Source organism: Rhipicephalus sanguineus, chromosome 8 (assembly GCF_013339695.2).
Source record: "Rhipicephalus sanguineus isolate Rsan-2018 chromosome 8, BIME_Rsan_1.4, whole genome shotgun sequence".
NCBI classification, from domain to species: Eukaryota; Metazoa; Arthropoda; class Arachnida; order Ixodida; family Ixodidae; genus Rhipicephalus; species Rhipicephalus sanguineus.
The window spans coordinates 148980509-149002854 of record NC_051183.1 but is presented as its reverse complement, the minus strand read 5'-3'; the positions used below and the strand labels follow the sequence as shown (position 1 = coordinate 149002854).

Below are 22346 nucleotides of genomic sequence, written 5' to 3'. Positions count from 1 at the left end.
AAAAAAGAGAGAATGAGAGAGGCGTTACACTCTTATAACACAGCAGAGCAAAAACCATGATGCAGTCATGTGAGAAAAACGAACCGCAATAAGCACTGCATATTCTTTGCAATAAATGGAACCTTTGAACATCTCACACGGGCACTTTTGTCTTTGTATGAATTTTTCAAAGATGTGCATAGTTATGCACACCTTTGAAACGAGTTTCACGACGTGCTTGCTGCGCGTCTGTAAGGCAACTCATGCACCTACGTAGCTCCACACCTGGATTGACACGATGGCTGATGCTGAATAAATACTGAACCTTTTGTAATTGATGCGAAGTCTTATACCACTTACTCGTTACGCGATTCATATGATGTAATGCCTGGGGCTATTCTACGCTTCTGTCACTCCTCAACCAACATGGCGCCAGCATAGGGTCTTTTCTAAAGCAGTTTGAACCACTTGACTGGCTCTGTGGTACAATATTAGACGACCACACAGAATGCCTGGGTTCGGTTCCACGCCTACCTCTGTTTCTTAAGATCTCGCTTGAGCGGCCGCGGGACTTCCTCTACTGCCCGCCGCATTTTTCAAGTCCACCATCAGGTGAGGCACCTAAGGCTTTCGCCTTCATAATTTGCGATAGCATTTATTTTTACTAGAAAACATTGCGGCGCAACCCACTCAATGTGGCAACCGATATAACGTGCAAAGTAGTCAGCGCGAAGTTCCCTATGGCTCATTGTTTCGGTTTCAGCCAGGTGTCTGAGACGGCCCCGCGTCGTTGTGATGAAAAAAAGTTCACGCATATCCACGAAGTGAATGATCATGAGTGGGCGAAGCACCGGGGATCATTCGGGTAACTGTGAATCCCCCGTACATTGCCCACTCGAGCATGCAAATGCGTGACAAACACGTGTCTACAGTATAAACAATGTTGCTGCAGCTTCGCGAGCCCTCAGATCCCGTCCGCTTCGCAAGCCTGTTGTCTGCGTTGCCGTTTTGCTGCAGCTACCCACGCCTTCACCTCGGAGTCCGCTTGCTTTCTGCGTCGCCGTGCTGCAGCAGCTTTGCGAGCCCTCGACTTCGTTTGCAGTTGAGCCACCACTCTCGACTTTTCATCCATGTCAGAAACGACTGTTTACATCTATGGCTGAAGAGAAAAAGAGCGCGCGCCGGAAACGCGCGCGTACATAGCCCGTTGACACCGCAGCACCCCTAGCGGTCTCCATTAAAACCAGAGCACGCGCTGTGTGCGAGCGCTGCTACCGCAGCGCCCCTAGCAGACTACGTATAAACCAGAGCTACGCTAGACGCGGGGGGTAGAAGGCTCGGCCCTAAGGTGCTTCGCCCCTAAAAGGTGGGTAAATAAACAGCGGGTAGTGTATACGTGCGCGGCCTTCGCGACGCGACGGAACGGTGGAACAATGTAAAGAGGAGAAACGGTGCCACTCACAGCCGATACAGTCAAGCCCTGAGGAAGGGACCGAACGGGTCTGGAAACATGGGCTCCATCAGAAAGCTGTGGTGGAAGCTATTTCAGCATCTTGAATTCTTTCACCCAGCCAGACAGATCTTTCAAAACACATGCCATTGTGCATCTAAAGATGTATGGCCCCCGTCACAGTGGTACAGTACTTACAGGGCTCGATATCTGACCCAAAAGACGCGGCTTTGATGACGGTAGCGGTGGTCGGATTTCCATGGGAGTGAAACGATAAGACCACCCGCGTGCTTAGATTTAGTTGAATGTTCAAGAACCACAGGTGATCAAAATTTTCGGAGCTCTCCACTACAGTGTCCGTCATAGCCATACCGTAGTTCTGATGCGTCAAATTTAAGAAATTATTAAATGTGTATGGCACAAGGAAATACGCACCTCTGGAATTCACAGCCGCGCTGCGACGACAAAGGAACAGCAGCTCGTTCGTCGGAGCCGTAGCGTGTTAGTAGCCGCAGTATGCGCCTAAAGAAAAGTTTTGTTTCCACAACGTCTGTGGGTGCTCTTTTATAAAAGCCAGTAGAAGCTCCTTTTGACGATTCGACACCCGGGAGCCAAGCCGGACATTCCGGCGGGACGACATCTTGAAAAACTGCTCCAACCACTACTTTTCTATTTTCTTTATCGTGTGCGCGACTTCACATATATAGCGAGCACGTTAGAAAAACTAACACCAATAAATATCAGCGCTCAAACCTATTGCTGTTTCAGAAACTCTTTGAGCTTGAAAAGAAAGACAATATCCTCTCGTATAACAACTGTACTTATTAGAAGGCGAGAAACACTTCGTTTTGAAATATACGGTCCCCTTGCCGAGGACAAAAGATGCGCGTCTACTTCCGGAAAGCTCGCCGCTCACCGCTTCATGATTGGCTGTCCTCTTCCTCTCGGCGGAAGAAAGCTGCGGACCGCCCACTTTTGTGACGTAACATCGCCAGAACGAACGCGGAACGAACAGAGATCTCCGATCCCCCCCCCCCCCCTTTACTGTTTGAAGCGAGATCGGGTTGCCTTAGAACGCGTAGTTATAAAGCGAGATTGGCTAAAGAAGAAGAACAATGCACGTGCCGTGGTGAAGATAAGGAAACGGCGAAGCATGTTCTGATTGTGGAGACATCCACCCAGGTGTACGTTTGGGCACGAGCCGACATGAAGACTTGGGTTTTAGGGACAACAATACAAAGCTGAACACACCCGTGGTTGAAATAACTAAGACGCGGTTAGAGTATTGGTGGAAGAAAACTAGAGAGAAATGAAATAAGTAAATAGTGGGAAAAGTAAGGACATTCTGTCGTAAGGGGCGGAGAACTGAGCTGAGAATTTGCGTTCTTTTTTTCTGTAGTAAGATAGATTTAATCGAAGTGGAGGCATTAGGTCAACATTAAAAAAAAGAAGGAAAAAACGAACGCGAATTTTTTTCTCGAGCCTGGTGGCACACTTGTCACCAACCCGTTATAAAGGGGACGCTCATAGCATCCATCCATCCATCCATCCATAAGAAGTACAGCGTTTGCGATTGCCTGATTCGCAGCAATAAAGACGGCTTGCGCTTCTGATGACCAAGAAATGGCAGAGGACGAGCCGGCGCTTCACCGAAAGAAGTCGGCGACCAAGCGAAGAAGTTCCGCACAGTGGCGTAAAAAGCGTCTGAAAAAATTCACAAGCCCCTGTAATTGGCGTAACTGGCACAGTGTTGCGAATGATTTCTGCGGCAACTCGCAAGGTAGCGGAAGTGTTAAGGAAGAAAAAATAGACGACCACCCGTTTGTAGCACGAAGCCACAGAAAATTCATACGGACTTCTCAGAAAGAAATTTGATACGAGGCGTTGGCAGCTCGAAGCGACTGTCCAGGTGACTTTGATAGTTTTCATCCTTAGTCGGTGGCACAACGCTAATTACTGCACCCGTATCTTAAAGGAACGTGGCGCTGGATAACTGGTCGGTTACCATGGAAAGGCGGCTGGGACGAGAAGCGAGACCACACGCCGCCGTCCGTGACACTGGCGGTCGTTTCCCGCCACGAACAGAGAGGTATGCATTTCGTGGCTCGGTCTCAGAACGCCGATGGTGCCAGCAGAGATGTAGGTGGAGGGCTGGGACTACGAGCTTCTCATGTGCGTGGAAGAGCGCGATGACTGTGTCGAGGTGAACGGTTCACTTCGAGGGGGCTTCGGTGTGCCGTAATTGAGGCGCCGAGGCCGACTCTCACCGCTTCGCGTGAGAGACGGAAACCGCTTCCCTCCCTGGACAGCCCAATTTTCTTTTTCTAGGTGGAGTTGCCCTGGAGCGACAGAATTCCCTTACGCCAGTGTTTTGTAGATTTACGCGAGATCGGACCAAAAAATTCAGCTGCTGGCCTGCAGTACTTCGCATAACATTACAGTTTACTAGCCTCGCTTTCATTTCTTCGCCCTGGCAATGAAACGTTCTTCTATACATTTGACTAACAAGCGCACGTGATGTATGAAATTTCACCTCTTCTGGAAAATTTTTTTGGCGACATGTTTTAAACTTAAATCCTCCGAGAAATACACAGTGTGACCGTAGCAGCTAAGAAAGTTCTGACAAATGGCAACTCAAAGCTATTCTTTCATGGCTCCAGCTCCATCAGCGATGGCAATGTTGGGGTTATATTGCTACTCACTGCTCTCGAAAGTAGAGTACATGTGGGGACAGCTGAGTGCAGCTCTCTAATAGTAGGGTACGGAGTACCCTCAATCGCCAATCATTTCATAAATATACACAGCCACCAAGCTGCGCATGTTACGGGACTGCTTAGTATTCTCCCATAGTACAGTAAACCTAGAGCTCTGAAGCCTTCACGTGCTAAATATTGCCACGTGCGTTTCTTTATCACTTTTGCTATATTCGGTTTTCGGCCACAAAGACTGTCGGCAATGCTCAGCGCGAACCGCGCCTCATTGTTCGAGAACCTTCGCGATGATTGTAGATCGTTTTGTTAAGATTGCGCGCAAGACGCGAACACTCGAGCTTATTCTAGAATTTGCACGATAGCCAGCGATAACGCTGGAATATTCGACGGCACATGTTTAAATGCCGACGCGCTTGACCGCTTGTCAGTTGATCGACGGACGACGCCCTGTTCGCCGCTATCATTGTACAGCGTGTATTGCCGTAGTTCTAGTTCTGATTTTCCGGCCACAAGTTCGGCCAAATAAACAGTTTCATCCTGCAAACGCCGACTGCTGTCTTCGTCGACGTCACGACCACGCGACAATATGTACTCGAGCTGAACCGAACGTCTCCTCTATTCGTTTTTTCGGGACGTCTTGTGGCTCTCCTATATATGAATGTACTTATAGTATAGGCTATCTTAAAAGAGCCTTCGGAAGCTACAAAGTCAGAACTTCGCGTGGTATTTCTGTGGGTTCCGAGTCACTGCGAAGATGAGTTGCTAAGCAAATGGCAGATGAGTTGGCAAAAGCCGCTGATCATCATGCACAAATCCGCCTCATTCCTCTATCACAATGCGACAAACACCACATATTGCGAAGAGTAAGAGGTGAATCATATTTGTTCACCTGGCTCTCAGACATCACAAATGAATCAGTCTTCTGCGCTGTTGACCGTAATCTTGAAAATGTCAATTGTTATAACGCAAAAGCAGGACAAAGACAAAAGGTACACGAAGACGAGTGCTAACTTCCAACTGGGTTTATTGTGCAGAACACGAAAATATATAGGTGGCAAAACCACGTGACAGAAGATGAGCAAGGCAAAAAATCCAACACCAAAAACATATAAAAAGAAACCTATGGAAACATCAAGGAAAATCAAAACCCAAAAGACACAAAAAAAAACATATTTGATCCCTCCGTCATAGGAATCGGTATAACATGAAAGTAAAACGTGTCGTTACAGAAGTGGTTGAATGTTTGTTATACATTTTATATAAGAGAGTTTCAACGATGCATATAGATGTCTAGCAGCTGTAGGACCATCTAACGTCGATGCACCCACTTTGATGCTTAGTGGTTCATCCCCATCACGACGACTAACCTACACGTTCAATGATTAAAGAAACTCTTGTGGTAGCTGTGGTAGTTAACGGTGAAAGCGTAATCAGAAAACCACGTGTGATAGCCAGAAGAGCGCCGCATGCTGGACGCAAAACTTGGTCGCCATCCCGCGGCATGTTAAAGTGAAATTCAACACCACGGCCGGACCATGGGCCGGATTAGAGGCAAACGAAAAGCGCGTCGCGCCGCCCCTCTAGCCCGGCCGCGATTTTTCTCGGGGCGAGCGTAAGCGGGCAACGCGGTGCCACAGCCAGGTGAGGCAGGCGCGCGTCGGAGAGGTATTTTCGGTTTGGATTAGCGTGATGCTATGAACGAGACCGACGCTTTTATGACACTTGGGCAAAGATCGCCACCTCGCGGTGTGTTAAGGCATTGACAAAATTGCAATTCTATTGAAAACGCACCGAATGGGACGGACGTGTAGCAATAAGCGTTACAGGTGCTAATCGCGGAGGCCACAGTAATGATGAATTACTTTACCGTACCGCTACTAGAGGGCAACACCACCCCGCCGACGGAGAGCACTGTGAGAGGAGAGTGAGAGATATAAAAGGCGCGTTTGTAAAGCGTCTAGAGTCTGTGACTGTGGCGCAGTGGGTAGCGTGCCCGGCATCTGTTCTTGCGGACCGAGATGTCGTGGGTTCGATGCCCGTTGATCAAACTTTTTTCTTTGCCATCTGATCGTGTACATTTTTTCAACGTCTTTCCGTGACGTGATTACGTACGTCACTGAAGTATCGGTTGACCCCGGCATCAAACACTTTCGTGTTAAAAATTATTACTAGTAGCGCGCGCCGAAACTTTCTAGAAACCTTAATTCCTTTTCGCAGAGAGACAAGGAAGGCTTGCTCACGCATGAGTCGTGTTCTCGTGCCATCGTAGCCGAAGCCGCCACCCTTCTACGTAATCTTGAGTGCCAATTAGACCGTCAGCTCCCACGACCTATCGACACACGCATGAGCTAAGGCTCGAAATTGCTTACACAAAGCACTTTTTATCCCTTAATCAGCGTATGCCATCATCAACATGTTCACGCGGCCACAACGACGACGATGTGCTTCATTGACTGTCCGGAGTATATCACACATAGACAGCGACTTGAAAAGGAACTCGCTGGACTCGGAGCGAACATTCTCGTTGGCGAAAATACTAGGCCCATGGCCATCTCGGATAAATCGCAAGGCAATGAAAGTGTTTCAACGTTTTTTCAAGACACTAATATTTGCTATAAATATTGAGCGCACTACATTGAAAGCGTGCACTGCGATTGTTGTGCCACAGACTCACGCCAAGCTTACTAGGCCGCGGTCGTCGGTTCTCCGGATGCTGCAGGCAGGTTCCTTCCCGATCGCAGCACGTTTAGGCACTTTGCTGAAGGCATAAATCCAGGGTGCCCTAGCTGTGGGGCGGATAATTGCACACTCGCTCATATGTTCTGGCAGTGCCCGGCGTTACTTAGCGCAATATTCAGCACAGAAGAGTACTGGGAGAGGGCTCTTAGGACCCGCGAGCTCTCAGTCCAGCTGTCGGCAGTCCTGAAGGCTTGCGACCGGTCGGAGGGCCACGGTCGTCCAGTACCGTCAGCGGGAGGGGGGGGGTGCAGCAACTGCGGCGAACCCCCCGTCGGGGGTTGTCTGATCAGGGTTCTCCACGACCAAATAAAGTTCATTTCATCATCACGGCGATTGTATGTGTGCTCTTTTCAAACGAGAACTTTTCAACTTACCAAATGTAGAACTGTATACAGGTATACTGCTTTTTCGCGATGTCTGAGCGGATTGAAGGGTTCGCGAAATACTGTGGTAAGTGGGGTTTAAATGAGGTCCAATCCACGAAGTCCAGCTCGTGGTTGAAAAACCAGGTATTGGCTGCACCTGCCTGATAGAAGGCGACACGAGTGAGTTTGGAAGAGTCGTCCCAGTGGTTGAGTGCACTCACGCGCTCGTACTGTTCCAGCCAGTCTCTAACATTGTCCTCAAGAAGGCCATCGGACGCGGGTGGATATTTCTGAGGGGTGGTGACCAAGCAGGAAGGGGTTTCCGTCGGAGCAGGGGTCGTGGATGTTGCAGCGTTGGAGCGCTCGTCTTGCGACACTGCCGAGGTCTGTTGGTGCAAGCGGTGACGTGAACGGAGCTCCAGGAGTGTATTGTAGTGGAAGTCTGTAGATGCACCGGCAGAGCGAGAGGACTGAGCGACCGGACAGCACAATCCACCACTTGTGAGGCAACGTTTAGGCCACAACACTCTTCTTTATTGACCCTCGCACTTGATCCCCGCTGCTCAGACCCAAGCGGTGATGATGAGTATTTACAGGTGAAAACATGACGAGTATGAGTAATGCTCACAATATATTATTTTTGCTTTTGAAACTTATGAACTGCAAATAGCCGTCGGCTACAACATGCACTTTTACTGTTATCGCGCTGTCATGTACAACGCCTCCTGGGTCCAGTCAAGCTGCTGACGGCAGCTTTTAGCCCCGGAGGACGTTTCTAGTCTGTAACTAGAAGAATAAGAAAGTTGAAGTTGAAGTTGAAGCGAACACTACCGCGATGAAGATTTGTGCTTTAGAGGGGGGCTGCGATGTTCTGTGAGTATCAGCAAGCGCTCACTGAGACGCTCGCCCGTACGCGCTGGCCAGCTAAAGACGACTTACTCCTGCAAGCGGGCCGATATGTTGCCCACCATACCGACTCTAAAATTAGCTTCACTCCCAAATTCAAGTTCGCCCTTCCCCACTTCTTCCGTTTTCTACAAAACGGTATGTATATATCTTTCTCAGAATGGTGCCCCGCCTTTTACGTTATCGACATTAGTTTTCTACCAAATTGCTGGGAAAGTAACCAAAAAATGTTGCGCATGAAAGCTTTACATGATAGTCTCTACACTTTGTTTTTACCCCGCTTTGCAGCTTGTAGGTGAAATAACTTCTCTCCTTTTCACTGCGATTCCTAGCTCATGTGGGTATGTGTGTGCCGCCGTTGTTTGGAGAACCAGTCCAGTGAGCGTTATTTGACATTTGTTCATCTTCGCATTACATAATGCTACATATTCGCCTCGTAGACTGAAATAAAAAATAAATACATAATATAGCGGAACAAAACAAGGACAGAGAAAGATACAGAGAGGACTTGATAAATTATTGTCATACACTGCTTCTCCTTCTAACAGCAGTCGCGAAGCCTACGGTCTTTGGCGTTTGTCTATGCACGTTTCGAATTTATAGTTAGTGGAAAGTTCACTGAAATAGAAAGGGAGCGCTAGGAATTATTTTGATAAAGAATGAACCCCGCACGACATATAATCATGTTTGTATTGGCACCAACCAATGAAAGTACTAGATTAAAACAAAAGCGAGAGCAAGCATCAGGTGTTCGCTAAAGAAATCGATAAACGTAGAGTTCGAAGCTACTTGCGTAAATATGATAAGGAAGTATTGAAGAACTTACAAAAAAAGAAATGAATCTTGCTCACGGCGCGCACAAGCCGCGGTAGGCGCCAATTTCCTTCCCTCGTTTTAAATGCGAAGCATTTCTTAGCGAACCTCAGGCACTTTGGCCGTTTCTATCTATCTATCTATCTATCTATCTATCTATCTATCTATCTATCTATCTATCTATCTATCTATCTATCTATCTATCTATCTATCTATCTATCTATCTATCTATCTATCTATCTATCTATCTATCTATCTATCTATCTATCTATCTATTGAGCCGCCTGCGTCTGGGCGCTCTCCTGGTCGTCTCCATAACTTGTAATATACTAAAGTTGGCATAGCAGGGGATCAGTGTATGACGAACACGATACAGTGGTCATGACGTCAATAACACAAAATATCTGTCGCGTACGTCATGAAACCCTTTCCATCAGTCACGTGTGGCACACACCCGCTTACCAAGGAAGGAAGGAGAAGGAGAGAAAGGAAAGGCAGGGATGTTAACCAGTCTAGAAGGACCGGTATGCTACCCTACACTGGGGGAAGGGATGGGGGAGATATAAAGATACAGAGAGAGAGAGAGAAGGAGAGCACGCACGCACAAAAAGTCACACACATTTCACGGTCATCATAACGACGTTAGTCTATAAGCGACGGTGCAGGTCTGATGCCTTCAAGAAGTTTAGCACTGCCTTCGTCGCCTTCACCCGCGATGACCTATCAGGACGACATTCCAGAATGGTTCCTGCCGTCATCGGTCTGGGATCTATGCGAGCAAGAGCGACGGCGAGGGATTTCCTCTGCGCATTGTAGCGAGGACAGTCGCAGAAGATGTGCTGTAGTGTCTCCTCGCTACCACAGTTGTCACAAAACGGGTTGTCAGCCATTTGGATTCGAAAAGAGAATGACTTTGTGAAAGCCACTCTTAGCCATAAACGGCAAAGCAGAGTGGCATCATTTCGGCGTAGTCCCGTAGGTGTCTGAAGACGCAGATTGGTCGGGCAGTGGCGGTGGTGGTTGTGCAGTCTGCTTACTGTGTTATAAGTGGAGGAAGTCATTTCTTGTGCAGCCACTCGAAGTTGGCTAGCAGCATCGGTCCTTGATAGGGGTATCGTCTCGATCCTGTCACCTTGAAGAGCTGATCGAGCAGCATTGTCGGCGTGTTCATTGCCTATCAGGCCGCAGTGACTTGGCAGCCACTGAAATGTCACGTGGTGTCCTTTCTCTAACGAAGTATGGAGGAGGTATCTAACCTCGAAGACCAACTGCTCGTATGGTCCGTGTCGCAGGGCTGATAGCAAAGATTGTAGGGCTGCCTTCGAATCGCAGAAGACTGACCATCGTTGGGGCTGTTCACGGTTGACTACACAAAGTGCAGCGCGAAGAGCGGCAAGTTCTGCTGCTGTTGATGTCGTTGGGTGGTCTGTCTTGAAAGTGACGCTGATAGCTTTCGCTGGGACGACCACTGCTCCGGACGAACACTGGGGGGTAGTTGACCCATCAGTATAAATATGCACATGATCTGCGTACTTCTCGTGTAAAAGAATCAGAGACAGCTGTTTCAGCACTGGAGATGAGAGCTCAGATTTTTTTCTGATTCCCGGGACGTTGAGGTGCACTTCAGGTTTAATGAAGCACCAAGGAGGTATCTCTGGCTTAGATGCGGGGCTGAAGCCTGACGGAAGGTGGGCAGAATGGTTTGCAATCGTTGCACAATACGATGCCCGTGGTCTTTCTGAAGGCAATGTTGCAAGGTGGTGGCAATCGGCCCGGAAAAAATGCCTAATATGAGCTCTCAAGGCTTCAACCGCAATGTGCGTTTGCATAGGGTGGTCCCGTGCGATGGAAATAGTCGCTTCAGTCGACGCGCATTTTGGCAAGCCAAGGCAAACTCTGAGAGCCTGAGCTTGTACAGCCTGCAGAGTGCGAATATTTGTCTTGCATGTATTAGTCAATACAGGCAGACTATATCTCAAAAAACCGAGAAATAGTGATCTGTACAGTTCCAGCATTGCGTCGACCGACATCCCCCAGGTTTTTCCACTCAGGAACTTGAACAGCTGGGAGATTGCTGTCAGGCGCTGTTTCATGTAAGACACATGCGGGCTCCAACGAAGGTCTCTATCTATGATTATACCCAGAAATTTGTGGTTTCGGGCATAAGCAATGGTCCGTCCTTCGATAGAAATGGCATAGTGCGTCATTGGTTTACGTGTGAAGGCCACTAATGCACATTTTTCCGGGGATATTTGAAGGCCTTGCTTCCCGAGATAGCTCGCTGTCACACTTGCAGCTTTTTGAAGCCTCGCTCGTATCTGGAGGCGTGTGACGGCTGATGTCCAGACACATATGTCGTCTGCGTATATAGATGTCTCGATCGTGCATGGTAGGGATTCGGCAAGATCAATGAGAGCGAGATTGAACAGAGTAGGACTTAGTACTCCGCCCTGAGGAACGCCCCTGCAGGTATAGTGTCGTGTGGTTGGGCCGTCGTCGGTTGAGACAAAGGCGTTCCCTGGACCAGATCTGGACATCCCTTTGATGTGAAGATAAGTGGGAATATGGTCACTCCCGTGTGTCTCAATATCCGAAAACCAGTTAGCACACCTGGCGAAGGAGTTGGAAACGAAAGCAAGGTCAAGGCAGCTGCCATATGTCACACCTCGAAGAAAAGTGGGGCTGCCGTCGTTCATGAGAGTGAGGTCATGATTATGAGCGAAACTTGCTAATCGGCGCCCTCTTGCATTTGTCCTCGTACTTCCCCATGCCAGATGATGTGCATTAAAGTCTCCTATGATGACCCATGGAGCTGGACACACGGCCAAGATACTATCTAACCTTTTTGAGTCAAAATTACTTGAAGGCGATATATAAACGCCTATCAGAGTGAACATGAGTTTGTTCTTCTTAATTGTCAGGCATACATATTGATTGCCATCATGAGGCGCAATTGGATGCAACAAATAAGTGAGTTCCCGACGAACATAAACGATGACTTTGCTGCATGCTCCATTTGTTGGGGACATGACAGCTTCATACCCCGATAGTCTTACTGGCTTCGATAAGTTGGGCTCACAAATTATGATGACCGGGAACATGTTAGTGTGCACAAACTGACGAAAGTCTGAAAGGCGCGATGCTAGTCCTCTGGCGTTCCACTGGATGATGGACGCTGCCCTGACTTTTTCTCGGAAAGGAGGGTGAACGTTAGCCATGTTTCTACTCGAGAGATTCAAGCACTGGGCCTAAGGCGTCCAGTACTTTGAGAGCGCTTCGAGCAGACGGTGTCGCCATGTCCAATAATATCCCTCGGATGGCGTCCATGAGAGAACGAAGCATAGAAATGACTTGTCGATCGCCTCTAGGTGCGTCACCAGCGCTCGGTGAAGACTCTTGAGTGGGCGCGATCTTCTGAGGCTCCACGGCAAGGGGACGGCAAGGAAGTACCGGCCATTCCTCTGCAGATAGATTCCTCTCCGCAGTCTTCCTTGAGCTGATCGGTCCTTTTACGGCTTGACTGAGTGGTTCTGTGCTAGAGGGAGCTTGCGCCTTCTTTGAGGTCGAACGATGCCGCCGTTGCCGGTGCCGACGCCGTACTGTTTCGGCAGCCTCCCTGTGGGTCGAATTGTCTCTGGCCATTTGCTTAAGCACCACGCGCTCCTTCTTGATTTGAGGGCAGTCTTTTGACGAGGCAGCATGTGATCCATTACAGTTGCCGCATTTAAGAATCGTGGAACGGCAGGTCTCTTCCGAGTGAGGTTCTGCGCACCGAGGGCACATTAGCGAGTTCGGGCACACACCCTTCACGTGTCCTAGCTTAAAGCACTGGTGACACTGAAGTGGCTTCTGTACGAACGGCCGAACGGGGTGTCGGAAATGTCCGACTTTGACATGGGATGGCGTACAATCTCCTTTGAAGACCAGTTTTACACAGCGCGTCTTCCCAAGGCGGCGCACTTGTGTGATGACAATACCCTCATTTGCCGGTTTAATAAGGGTAGGCAAGTCTGCTTCGGGAATCGCGATGTCTATGTCGTATATCACACCGGCTATGGATGCACTGTCCATCGGTATAAAGGAACGCACTTTGATGCCGCCTAGCTCAGTGACTTGTTGAAGTGGTCCGAGAGCATTCACGTGAAATACGTCTATAGCGAGTATATTTTTCCGTGTATTTATTCTGACGTCCTTGATCTCATTAGGCACCACACGTTCCAGAAAAGCGGATAGTGCTTGCCTGTTCAGCAGTCGCAAGTTTCCCGAGGACTCTTCCGGCACGAAGATGATGACGTGCGGCCAACGCTCAAGCCTTGACTTCATAGTCGCCGTACTCGCGGGAGTGGGCGAGGTTGCGTTGACGACCTTCCTCTTCGCCCTCTTACTCCGGACGGGGATGAAATCGTCATCAGATGAGTCGTCTCCCGAAGCTGAGTACAGCTCTGTGTCCTCGGTGTCACTGGGGGAGTTTCCTCTTTTCCTCGCTGTGGACGGCCGAGATGACTTCTGGCCAGGAGGTCCTCTGGAATGCTCCGCGTCCATGGCCGCAAGACGGGGAGCCGAGGCAACAAGACCAAAAATTTCACCGAAGAATTCAGAGCACAAAGAGAAGCGTTTGGATAGCAACACACTTCGAGTATGCGTCACAGCTGATTCAGAGTCTCAATGAACACAGTAACACCGAACATACATATAAATTATGTTCACCACGTGAAATAGCCCGTCGGTCGGAGCTCGTGCACACGAACAGCTGACACGTGGTCTCGTGACATTCCATTTCATTCATGTCATGCACACGCCGCTTGCTGTGCCTAATTCCGCGATCCTTGCCGTCGTTCTCCAAGTTATGCCATGTGCAGCCCCAACGAAACAGTGAGTTTTCGCCTTTGACATTCATCCGCTACATTCATGCCACGTCCCAAGAGGATTCCGACAGCCGAAGAGCTTGAAGCCCGCAAGCGTCGCCGTGCCGAAAGTGCTCGCCGTCGCTATGCGATGCGCCAAGGTGAAGCACGTACTGCTCGCTTGCAACAGATGCGAGAAACTCCCCGTCCACAACATCAATCGCGCCAAGGCGAAGCACGCGCCGCTCGCCTGCAACAGATGAGACTTACGGCTCGATCTCAACATGCAGGACTACGAGGCGAGGACCGCGCTGCTCGTCTGCAACACATGAGACAAACAGCCCGATCCCAACATGCAAGACTACTAGGCGAGGACTGCGCCGTTCGCCTACAACAGATGAGACAAATGGCTCGATCTCAACACGCTGGACTACAAGGCGAGGATCGCGCCGTTCGCTTGCGCCAGATGAGAGAAACGGCTAGATCTCAACGCGCACGACTGCAAGGCGAGGATCGCTCCACTAGCTCACAACAGATGCGAGAAAGGGCTCGTTCTCACCATGCATCTCTACAAGGACAAGCCCGCACCCTCACATTGCAACAGATGCGTGACGAGGCACGTTCACACCATGCAGCACGACAGGGCGAATCCCGCGCCGTTCGACTGCAACAAGTGCGCGAAGCAGCACGTTTGCAGCGTGCAGCACGTCATCAACAGGACCGCATGACTGTCTCGTACGCTGGTGCAAACAAATACTTCAAGAAGCATTTCTTAGATAATCCGTTCGGGACGTCGTCATGCAGCGTCTGCGATCGCCTATGGTTCGCGTCCGACGTTTCAAGAATACTAGACCGCTTCGTTTCCGTACTCGCTCCTCACTTTCCCCAGGAAGATGTAACCACCTTTCGAGTGTGCGGTACTTGCCGATCGACTATAGCCAAAGGGAAGGTGCCCCGGCTCTCGCGGTCAAACGGTTTCGTTTACCCGCCCAAGCCGCCACATCTGCCCCCGCTCAACGAGATCAGCGAGCGGCTGCTATCGCCCCAGATACCATTCATGCGGATCCGTCGCCTCATGCACGGGGGACAATTCGGAATTGTGGGTCAAGTGATAAACGTGCCCGTCGAAGTTGATCAAATGGTCCAGTCACTCCCACGTCATGTGTCCGACGACATGGGCATCTTCGTTAACTTGAAGAAGATGAGGGCCTTAAAATCAGTGTACGTATCAGGTGTGGTGCGTAAGGCGGAACTGAAGGTCTGGCTCGATTACTTGTGCAAAAGCCCGCTGTACATCCGCTACCACGTATCGGTGCCGGATGGGGCTATCGACAAGTGCCTAAATGATCTGGCCAAGGTGGATGATATGGAGATGGCAGAGGGCCTGAAAGACGACGACGCCGCGATAGACGATCCCATGCATGCAAATCGCCTACTGACGCTACGCCAGGAGACAGTCATATGGGACGACACCGCATACCTCGACATAAGCCCCGGCGAAAACATCACTCCACAAAGCCTTCTGTACGACGAGCACGCAGAAGAGCTCTCCTTCCCGCAAATCTACTTCGGCCACACCCGCCGTATAAACCCCTTGGTACGGCCAACAGTTTTACAGCGAAAGCTGTTATCAGATCATTTCAACGGCCGTTTTTGGCGCCGTAGCTTTCCGCCGCCGCCGCCGCCGGTGTCCGTAACCACTATCGCTCGAAATAAGAAGAAAAAACGAAATAAGAAAAAATTTCCAGGATGGCACGGGGTTCGAACCTGGGTCCTCTGCGTGGGAGCCCAGTGTGGCACCTCAGAGCCATGCCGGTGCTTGGAAGTGCCATGCAAAAGGACGCTATACAGGCTTCATGTCCGGAAGGAACCACATTAACATATGTAATTTAGTGTGGTAGAAGAATGAAATAACCACGCGCCACACAATGCGAATTGTGCAACGAGTGGGCTGTTGGATGCTTCCAACCCATTACAGGGGGCTCTGCAATAATTCTTCATCATCATCAGGCACAACACCAACAAAGTGCGCATAATGCCTTACATGTTTTTAGCGGGTACCACGGCTCTCCGTTGAATGACGAAAAATGGCATAGTGGCTGCTTCCCTACTTCACAGAAATTAGGATGATATATAGTGTACTGGGTTCCTCGCAAGTGCACTTGCATTGGTTGCCAAGGAAGCCCATAAGCCCATCATCGATTTCCTCAGGGTCTCAATAAAGTTCCCCCCACCCTCTCTGTCTCTCTTTCTCACCTCAACGTACGTTATATTTCATGGTGGGAGAGTGAAATAGCGACCGGGCGTCACACAAAGCGATGGGAAGGCACAGCGCAACTGAGACAATGGACAAGAACACGCAACACAAACGAGCGCTGGCCAAGGTGTGTGTTCTTGTCCATTGTCTCAGTTGCGCTGTGCCTTCCCATTGCTATGAACCAACTCGCCCAGACCAAACTCTTACTGCAACACAAAGCGAATTACGTAACTGGTGAGCCGTTTAAAGCTTCCAACCCATTGTAAAGGGCTGAGCCACAATTCTTCATCGTCGTCAGTCGTCACGTAAAGTGCACTTAATGCCGTACATATGTGTAGCTGGTGCTTCGTTTCTCCGCCCAATGACGAATAATGGCATTGTAGGTGCTTCCCAACTTCACAAATAATACGAATTTTGGCGTAGTGGGTACCTTGCTAGTGTACTTGTATTAGTAGCCCCGAGAGAGTTTACAACAAGCTCTAGAAATGCCGCTTTTCCAGCTTTCGCTGTGACTGTGCTGCGCTTTCCGCGCAGGCCTGGCGATTTTTTTACTTTGCGACAAGCGAAATTCGTCGTACCGACAGGCGCGGCGTTGTACCGTCCCACGTGCTATATATGACAATGAAAGTCCTCCCGTTCCGAATATGCACTGGTCTTGCTGTCACTTTCAGAAACTCTCAGGCGACTGAAAACATTACGAAGAAGCTCCTACAAGACCACAGTTTTGTAGAGGAGTGCATCGACTCTGACTTTGCGTTCCTCAGGGGAATACCCAACTCCGTGTATTACTGGGCGCAGAGGAAGAGATGTTTTTGGGATGATCAGGCAGCTTGGAAAACCGACGCTCTTTATGACACTCAGTATGTCCGAGCTACACAATGAGCGCCTATTGAGAAACTGAAGGAGCCGGACGAGGCGCGCCGCCGCAAGGTCAACGACATGCACTCTCTTTACAAGGCAGAGCTCGTCAACAATGACACAGTAATTTGTGCTCTCTTCTTGGACAAGCTGGTCCGTACCATCATGGCGGCGCTACAGATCACCAAGATCTCCCCCTTCGGAACTCATCACGTGGTGGATTACTTCAAGCGTATAGAGTTCCAGCAGAGAGGGAGCGTACATGGACACGTGCTCATATGGCTCAACAACGCACCACAGGAAGACTTGAGTACGACATGCCCCGTACAGTTGCCTTCGTCAACTCTGATGAGCCTGGATACCAGCCTCCTCAAGCGCGAACGTTGCCAAATACACCAGCACACCTTTACGTGCTACAAGCGCGACAAAACAAAGAAGGTGTGCAGAATCAATGCTCCCTTCTGGCCAATGAAGGAGACGCGTATCCTCACTCCCACCATAAAGAACGAAGGAAATCCAGCCGAGCTCACGGTTCTACGCCAAAAGTACAAGACTATGCACTGCAACTTAGAGGAAGTACAGTATGCTACCGTTAAGGAGTTCTGGCACAACAATGGTATCGCCACAGATGACGATTACATCCGGGTGCTGAAGGCGGGCATCAGCCGGCCCACCATATTAAATGCGAAGCATTTCTTAGCGAACCTCTGGTACTTTGAGCGTTTCTATCTACGTATCTATCTATCTATCTAGCCGCCTACGTCTGGGCGTTCTCATGATCGCCTCGTTAGCTTGGTGTAGACCAACATTGGCATGGGAGGGTAAGAGGATTTGACGAATATGACTGTAGTGTCATGACATGAATAACGCGAAAATCTTGTCGCGTACGTCGTCAAACCCTTTCCACCAGACACCTATGGCACATACCCGTTTACCACGGGCCGCGGTGTACGGGTATGCGCCACAGGTGACTGACTGTATATATCTACCCAGGAACGGCGAGAACAGACATTGTTAACTTAAATGCGACAGCGTTAAGTAAAACTGACATCGGTAGCGTTGACCTGACGAATGTAAAGAATGAAAATTAGGATCCCAGCAGGAATCGAACCCAAGCATTCTGCGTGGCAATCAGGTATTCTACCACAGAGCTACGCCAGGTTTATAACCTGGTTTGGAAAAACAGCCTATGCAGGCGTAATCAATTGTGGTTGTGGTGCTGGCTATCTGACTGCAAGAAAGCAATAAACACTACATGATACTCCTACGATGCGTACTCCTGCGATACAGGCGTCATATCAGATTAACGTCAGTGGTTCCAGTGTTGTCTCCGCTTTCATAGCAGTCTAATAAACATTGCTCGACACCGGAGGAATACATCAACGAAAGTTACGTATGATATTCACATCATCGCACCGTAAAGTGCACTTAGTCCGCCAGAACGACGCAGAGTCCTCTTCATTTCTTACGAGGCTGGGCGATGGCCTTATGCTGACCGAGGATGATGCCAGATTGACAACAGCTTTGTAGACTAGGCTACGTAGGCCACATACGCCCAGGTAGTCTACGAATACGACAAGCGCCATCCACTGATGTTGTTCTACGTAGCACTATCCAGGCCTAACAGCCTCGATGGCCTATATCGACAATTTGTCGACGAAATGACTGAGGCATTCACAATTTCCAACAGCTGTACTATACATCATACTTCACTACACATGGACCCCTGTTCATCGCTATCACGACCGCATCCGATGACAAGTCATGACCAGCTGCTGGTGCTCACTGATCACGGTGATGTTGACCTTGTTCAAGAACTGTCAAGAACCTCTTCCAGAGATGCACACGGGTTCGTGAAACGTGCGTGCGCTCTCCATCATAAAGGACAAGTATAAGAATTACATATCAGCTTACCGCTTCTGGTGTTGCTGCTGATACCCACGTTACCGTTGGAAGCGTTACCCAGCTGTAAATAACTGGTTATATAACACATATGCGGCTCTTCAACATATATGTGTGCGTATAAAGTTTATACAAATCTTTAGCGTCATTTTGTAACCTTTCGCTCAGTAAAAAAAATTACGCCACAGTCACCTTCCCGCAGCATGCTTCGCATAACATCGACTCCCATGGTACGTGGCATCTGCCGATTTTTTTATAAAGAGAGAGCCCCACCAAAAATTCATCAACGCCTTTAATCCATGGATCGCATCCGTCCTGTATTCTAACATGGACCTGCAGCTAATTGTGGATGCCTATTCGTGCGCAGCCTACGTGGTGGATTACATAAACAAGTCCAACCGCGGATTCTCTAATTTGCACAACGCATTGGCGGACATCGAGAAGCATCACCCAGACCTCGCTCTCGGCAAGCTTATAACGGAGCTCGGTGTGCGTTTGCTTAACGGCGTCGAAATGAGCACCGAAGAAGCTGCGTGATCCTGCTTCGTCTCGGCATGTCTGATTGCAGCCGCGAGGTTGCATTCACACCTACCATGCACCCGCACGAGCGAGTGCGCGTCCGCAAACAACAGCGACCACTCGACGACGAAGATGACAACTCAACAAATGTGTCGAAGCTCAACGTCGTACAAATGTACGAGGATCGCCCCGAAGAAATGAACGACGTCTACCTCGCGGACTTCGTCGCCAATTACACATATAACCCACGGCAAGGCCTGTACCGACGCCGAAAGATGCCCAGGGTCATCAGCTATCGAAACTATAAGAAGGACGACACGGACAACTTGATGAGGGAGATGGTCGTGCTGTTTCACCCGTTTCGGTGCGAGATCACCGAGATCCTAACCGATTTTAAGACCTTGTACGAGACCCACATCGATGCAATCGTGGCAAAAAAAGACAGTTCGAGGGAAATATTTCTGGGGAAGAACTCGAACAGGTGTGCAGAGAAATTCTGCAGCTAAACATCGCCGAAATACACCAACAACAAGAAAATGTTGTACGTGATCCCAGCGTTCTATCGGTGGACCTACACGAAAATCTGGATATCGTGCACGCTACTTCAGCAGGCAGGGCAGGAAACACATGCACTGCAGTGAGGATCAGAGACGATGCTATGTGTGCAAAAGACTACTGTACCGCCATGCGCCTCACAAACAACGAGCAGCGCTCACTAATCCTCGAGGTGGTTCATCCATCACAACTACCCGATGCGAAACCCATCAGAGTTTTCCTGACGGGGCCAGCGGGATGTGGCAAGACGTTTACAATTAACCTCTTGAAGGAGACCTACAACCGCCTATATACGAGCCCGGGGTCAGCCAGCAACGCTTATGTAGCCATGGAAACCACGGGAAAGGCGGGCAGTGCTATTGGAGGCGTCACCGTGCACTCGGCTCTAAAGATAACTATGAAGAAGGATGACGTAGGCCTACGTCACAGTGACCTCAATACCTACCGATGTGCCTTCAGGGACGTTAGGGCAATCTTCGTGGACGAGGTCAGCATGATGGGCTCCGAGGTGCTGGTCAAAGTGGACGAGCGGCTGCGCCAGATCACGCAGAACTTCCACGAATCCTTCGGAGGCCTCGACGTCTAGATGTGCGGCGACCTTCGTCAATTGCCTCCGATTAAGGCTACTGAGGTGTATAGGCGAAGCGCAAGGCAAGTGAGGGAGCTAAAGACAGAACACCCCTGGAAGACGCTCGACTGCCATCCACGCGTCTACGTGGTCCGCCAGAACGACGCAGTGTTCTCTACATTTCTTACCAGACTGGGCGATGGCCTCATGCTGAGAGATGATGACATCACATTGATTGAAAGCCGCTTTGTAACACACGAGGAAGCTGCCGCTAAGTGCCCGGACGGCATACGTCTATACTACAGCAATGCAGATGTCGACCGCTATAACGCACAATGCCTCGAGGCTGCGGACGACGTGTTATGTCATCCCGCATGCGATAGCATAACTGGCTACAAGAACGAACAGGCACACAGGGATACCCTGGCCAAGGTGGCCAAGATGAACGCAAGCGACATGGGTGGCCTACCAGCCTCGATTTGTCTAAGCGTCGGCAAGCCCTACATGATCACGGCCAACATCGACGTCAGCGATGGCCTCGTTAATGGAATCATGGGCACCTTGCGGCACATCGAGCGTGACGAACACGCCAACCTAGTGCGCCTGTGGCTGGAGTTTCCAACATCCGCAGTAGGCATCGTCGCTCGAGCTAGGATGAAACACGTCACGGTTGCAAACCGCTCCATAAAATCTCAATGGGTGCCCATGGGAGTGCGAACCACGACCACCACAATCTACGCAGGGCAAGGCATCACATGCAAGATAATAGTTTCCCCTCGCGCAAGCCAATGCTATGACTATACACAAGTCGCAAGGGGCCACGTACACCGAGGTTGTGTACGAATACGACAAGCGCCATCCCCTGAGGCTGGTCTACGTGGCACTCTCCAGGGCTACCAGCCTTGAGGACTTATACCTCCAAACGCGAAATCTGATTTCAAGTTTCATCACGTGCGTGGCTCCATCGACAGACAACTTGCGCACGAAGTGACCCGGCTAGCAAAAAGGCGGCTGGATATTGTCCCTGACCAGACTGACGCCTTCGTGCGGCGCCACAATAACAGACAACACATCACGCTCGCCACTCTTAACATCCAGTCTCTGCACGCGCACGTTCATGACCTTGACGAAGACACTGTGTTCCGACAAACTTCCATACTCGTCCTTTCTGAAGGCTGGAGCGATGAGCCCATTTTCATCAGGGGATTCCAACGCGTCGCCCACAGCAAGCGGCCTCATTGCAGATGCGCCGGCGTGGCCATATATAGGAACACAGCAGTGCGCAACTTCAACATTGCCGCCGTCGCACTGTGCCAACCTCCAGACCACGAAGACACAGACACAACCAGGCGAATCGGCGACCTGTGTGTTGTGCGCATAAAATACAACGACAGCGACATCGCGCTCGCCGCCATTTACCTGAGCCCCGGAGCGCAAAAGGACTCAGCGACAACCTTCATATCAGCATTTCTTGGAAATTACGCCACAACCGCTGTGAACACTGGCAACAACAACTCTGCCGAGAGAATTCGCACGCCGCTCATCATTGCCGGTGACTACAAAGTGGATGTCTCAAAACCCAACACCACCTGGTTCACACAGTATATGAAAGACGTCTTCGATGTGCACAGGGCCTGCCAAGATCTCGTGCCCACGACGAGGAACGGAGGTGTCATTGATCATTTGTTCATAAGAGGCATCAACGATTTTCAACAGCTCAACTATACATCATACTTCACTGTACATAGGCCCCTCATCGCTGCAATAGCGGACGGGATCTGATTACAACTCTTCTTCTGCTGGTGGTGCTCACTGATCACATTGATGGTGCCCAGGATAACGAAGTTTCAACAATGCGCTCCGCACATGGACGCGTATTC

General features: G+C 49.9%; 1 protein-coding gene across 1 annotated transcript; it reads left to right on the top strand.

The window, feature by feature from the left end:
• The first annotated feature begins 20028 nt into the window (after positions 1 to 20028).
• LOC119403575 (ATP-dependent DNA helicase pif1-like) lies at positions 20029 to 20484 on the top strand. Its single transcript, XM_037670502.1, has one exon. The coding sequence runs from the start codon at positions 20029 to 20031 to the stop codon at positions 20482 to 20484; it is 456 nt and encodes a 151-aa protein (XP_037526430.1).
• The last annotated feature ends 1862 nt before the right edge of the window (positions 20485 to 22346 follow it).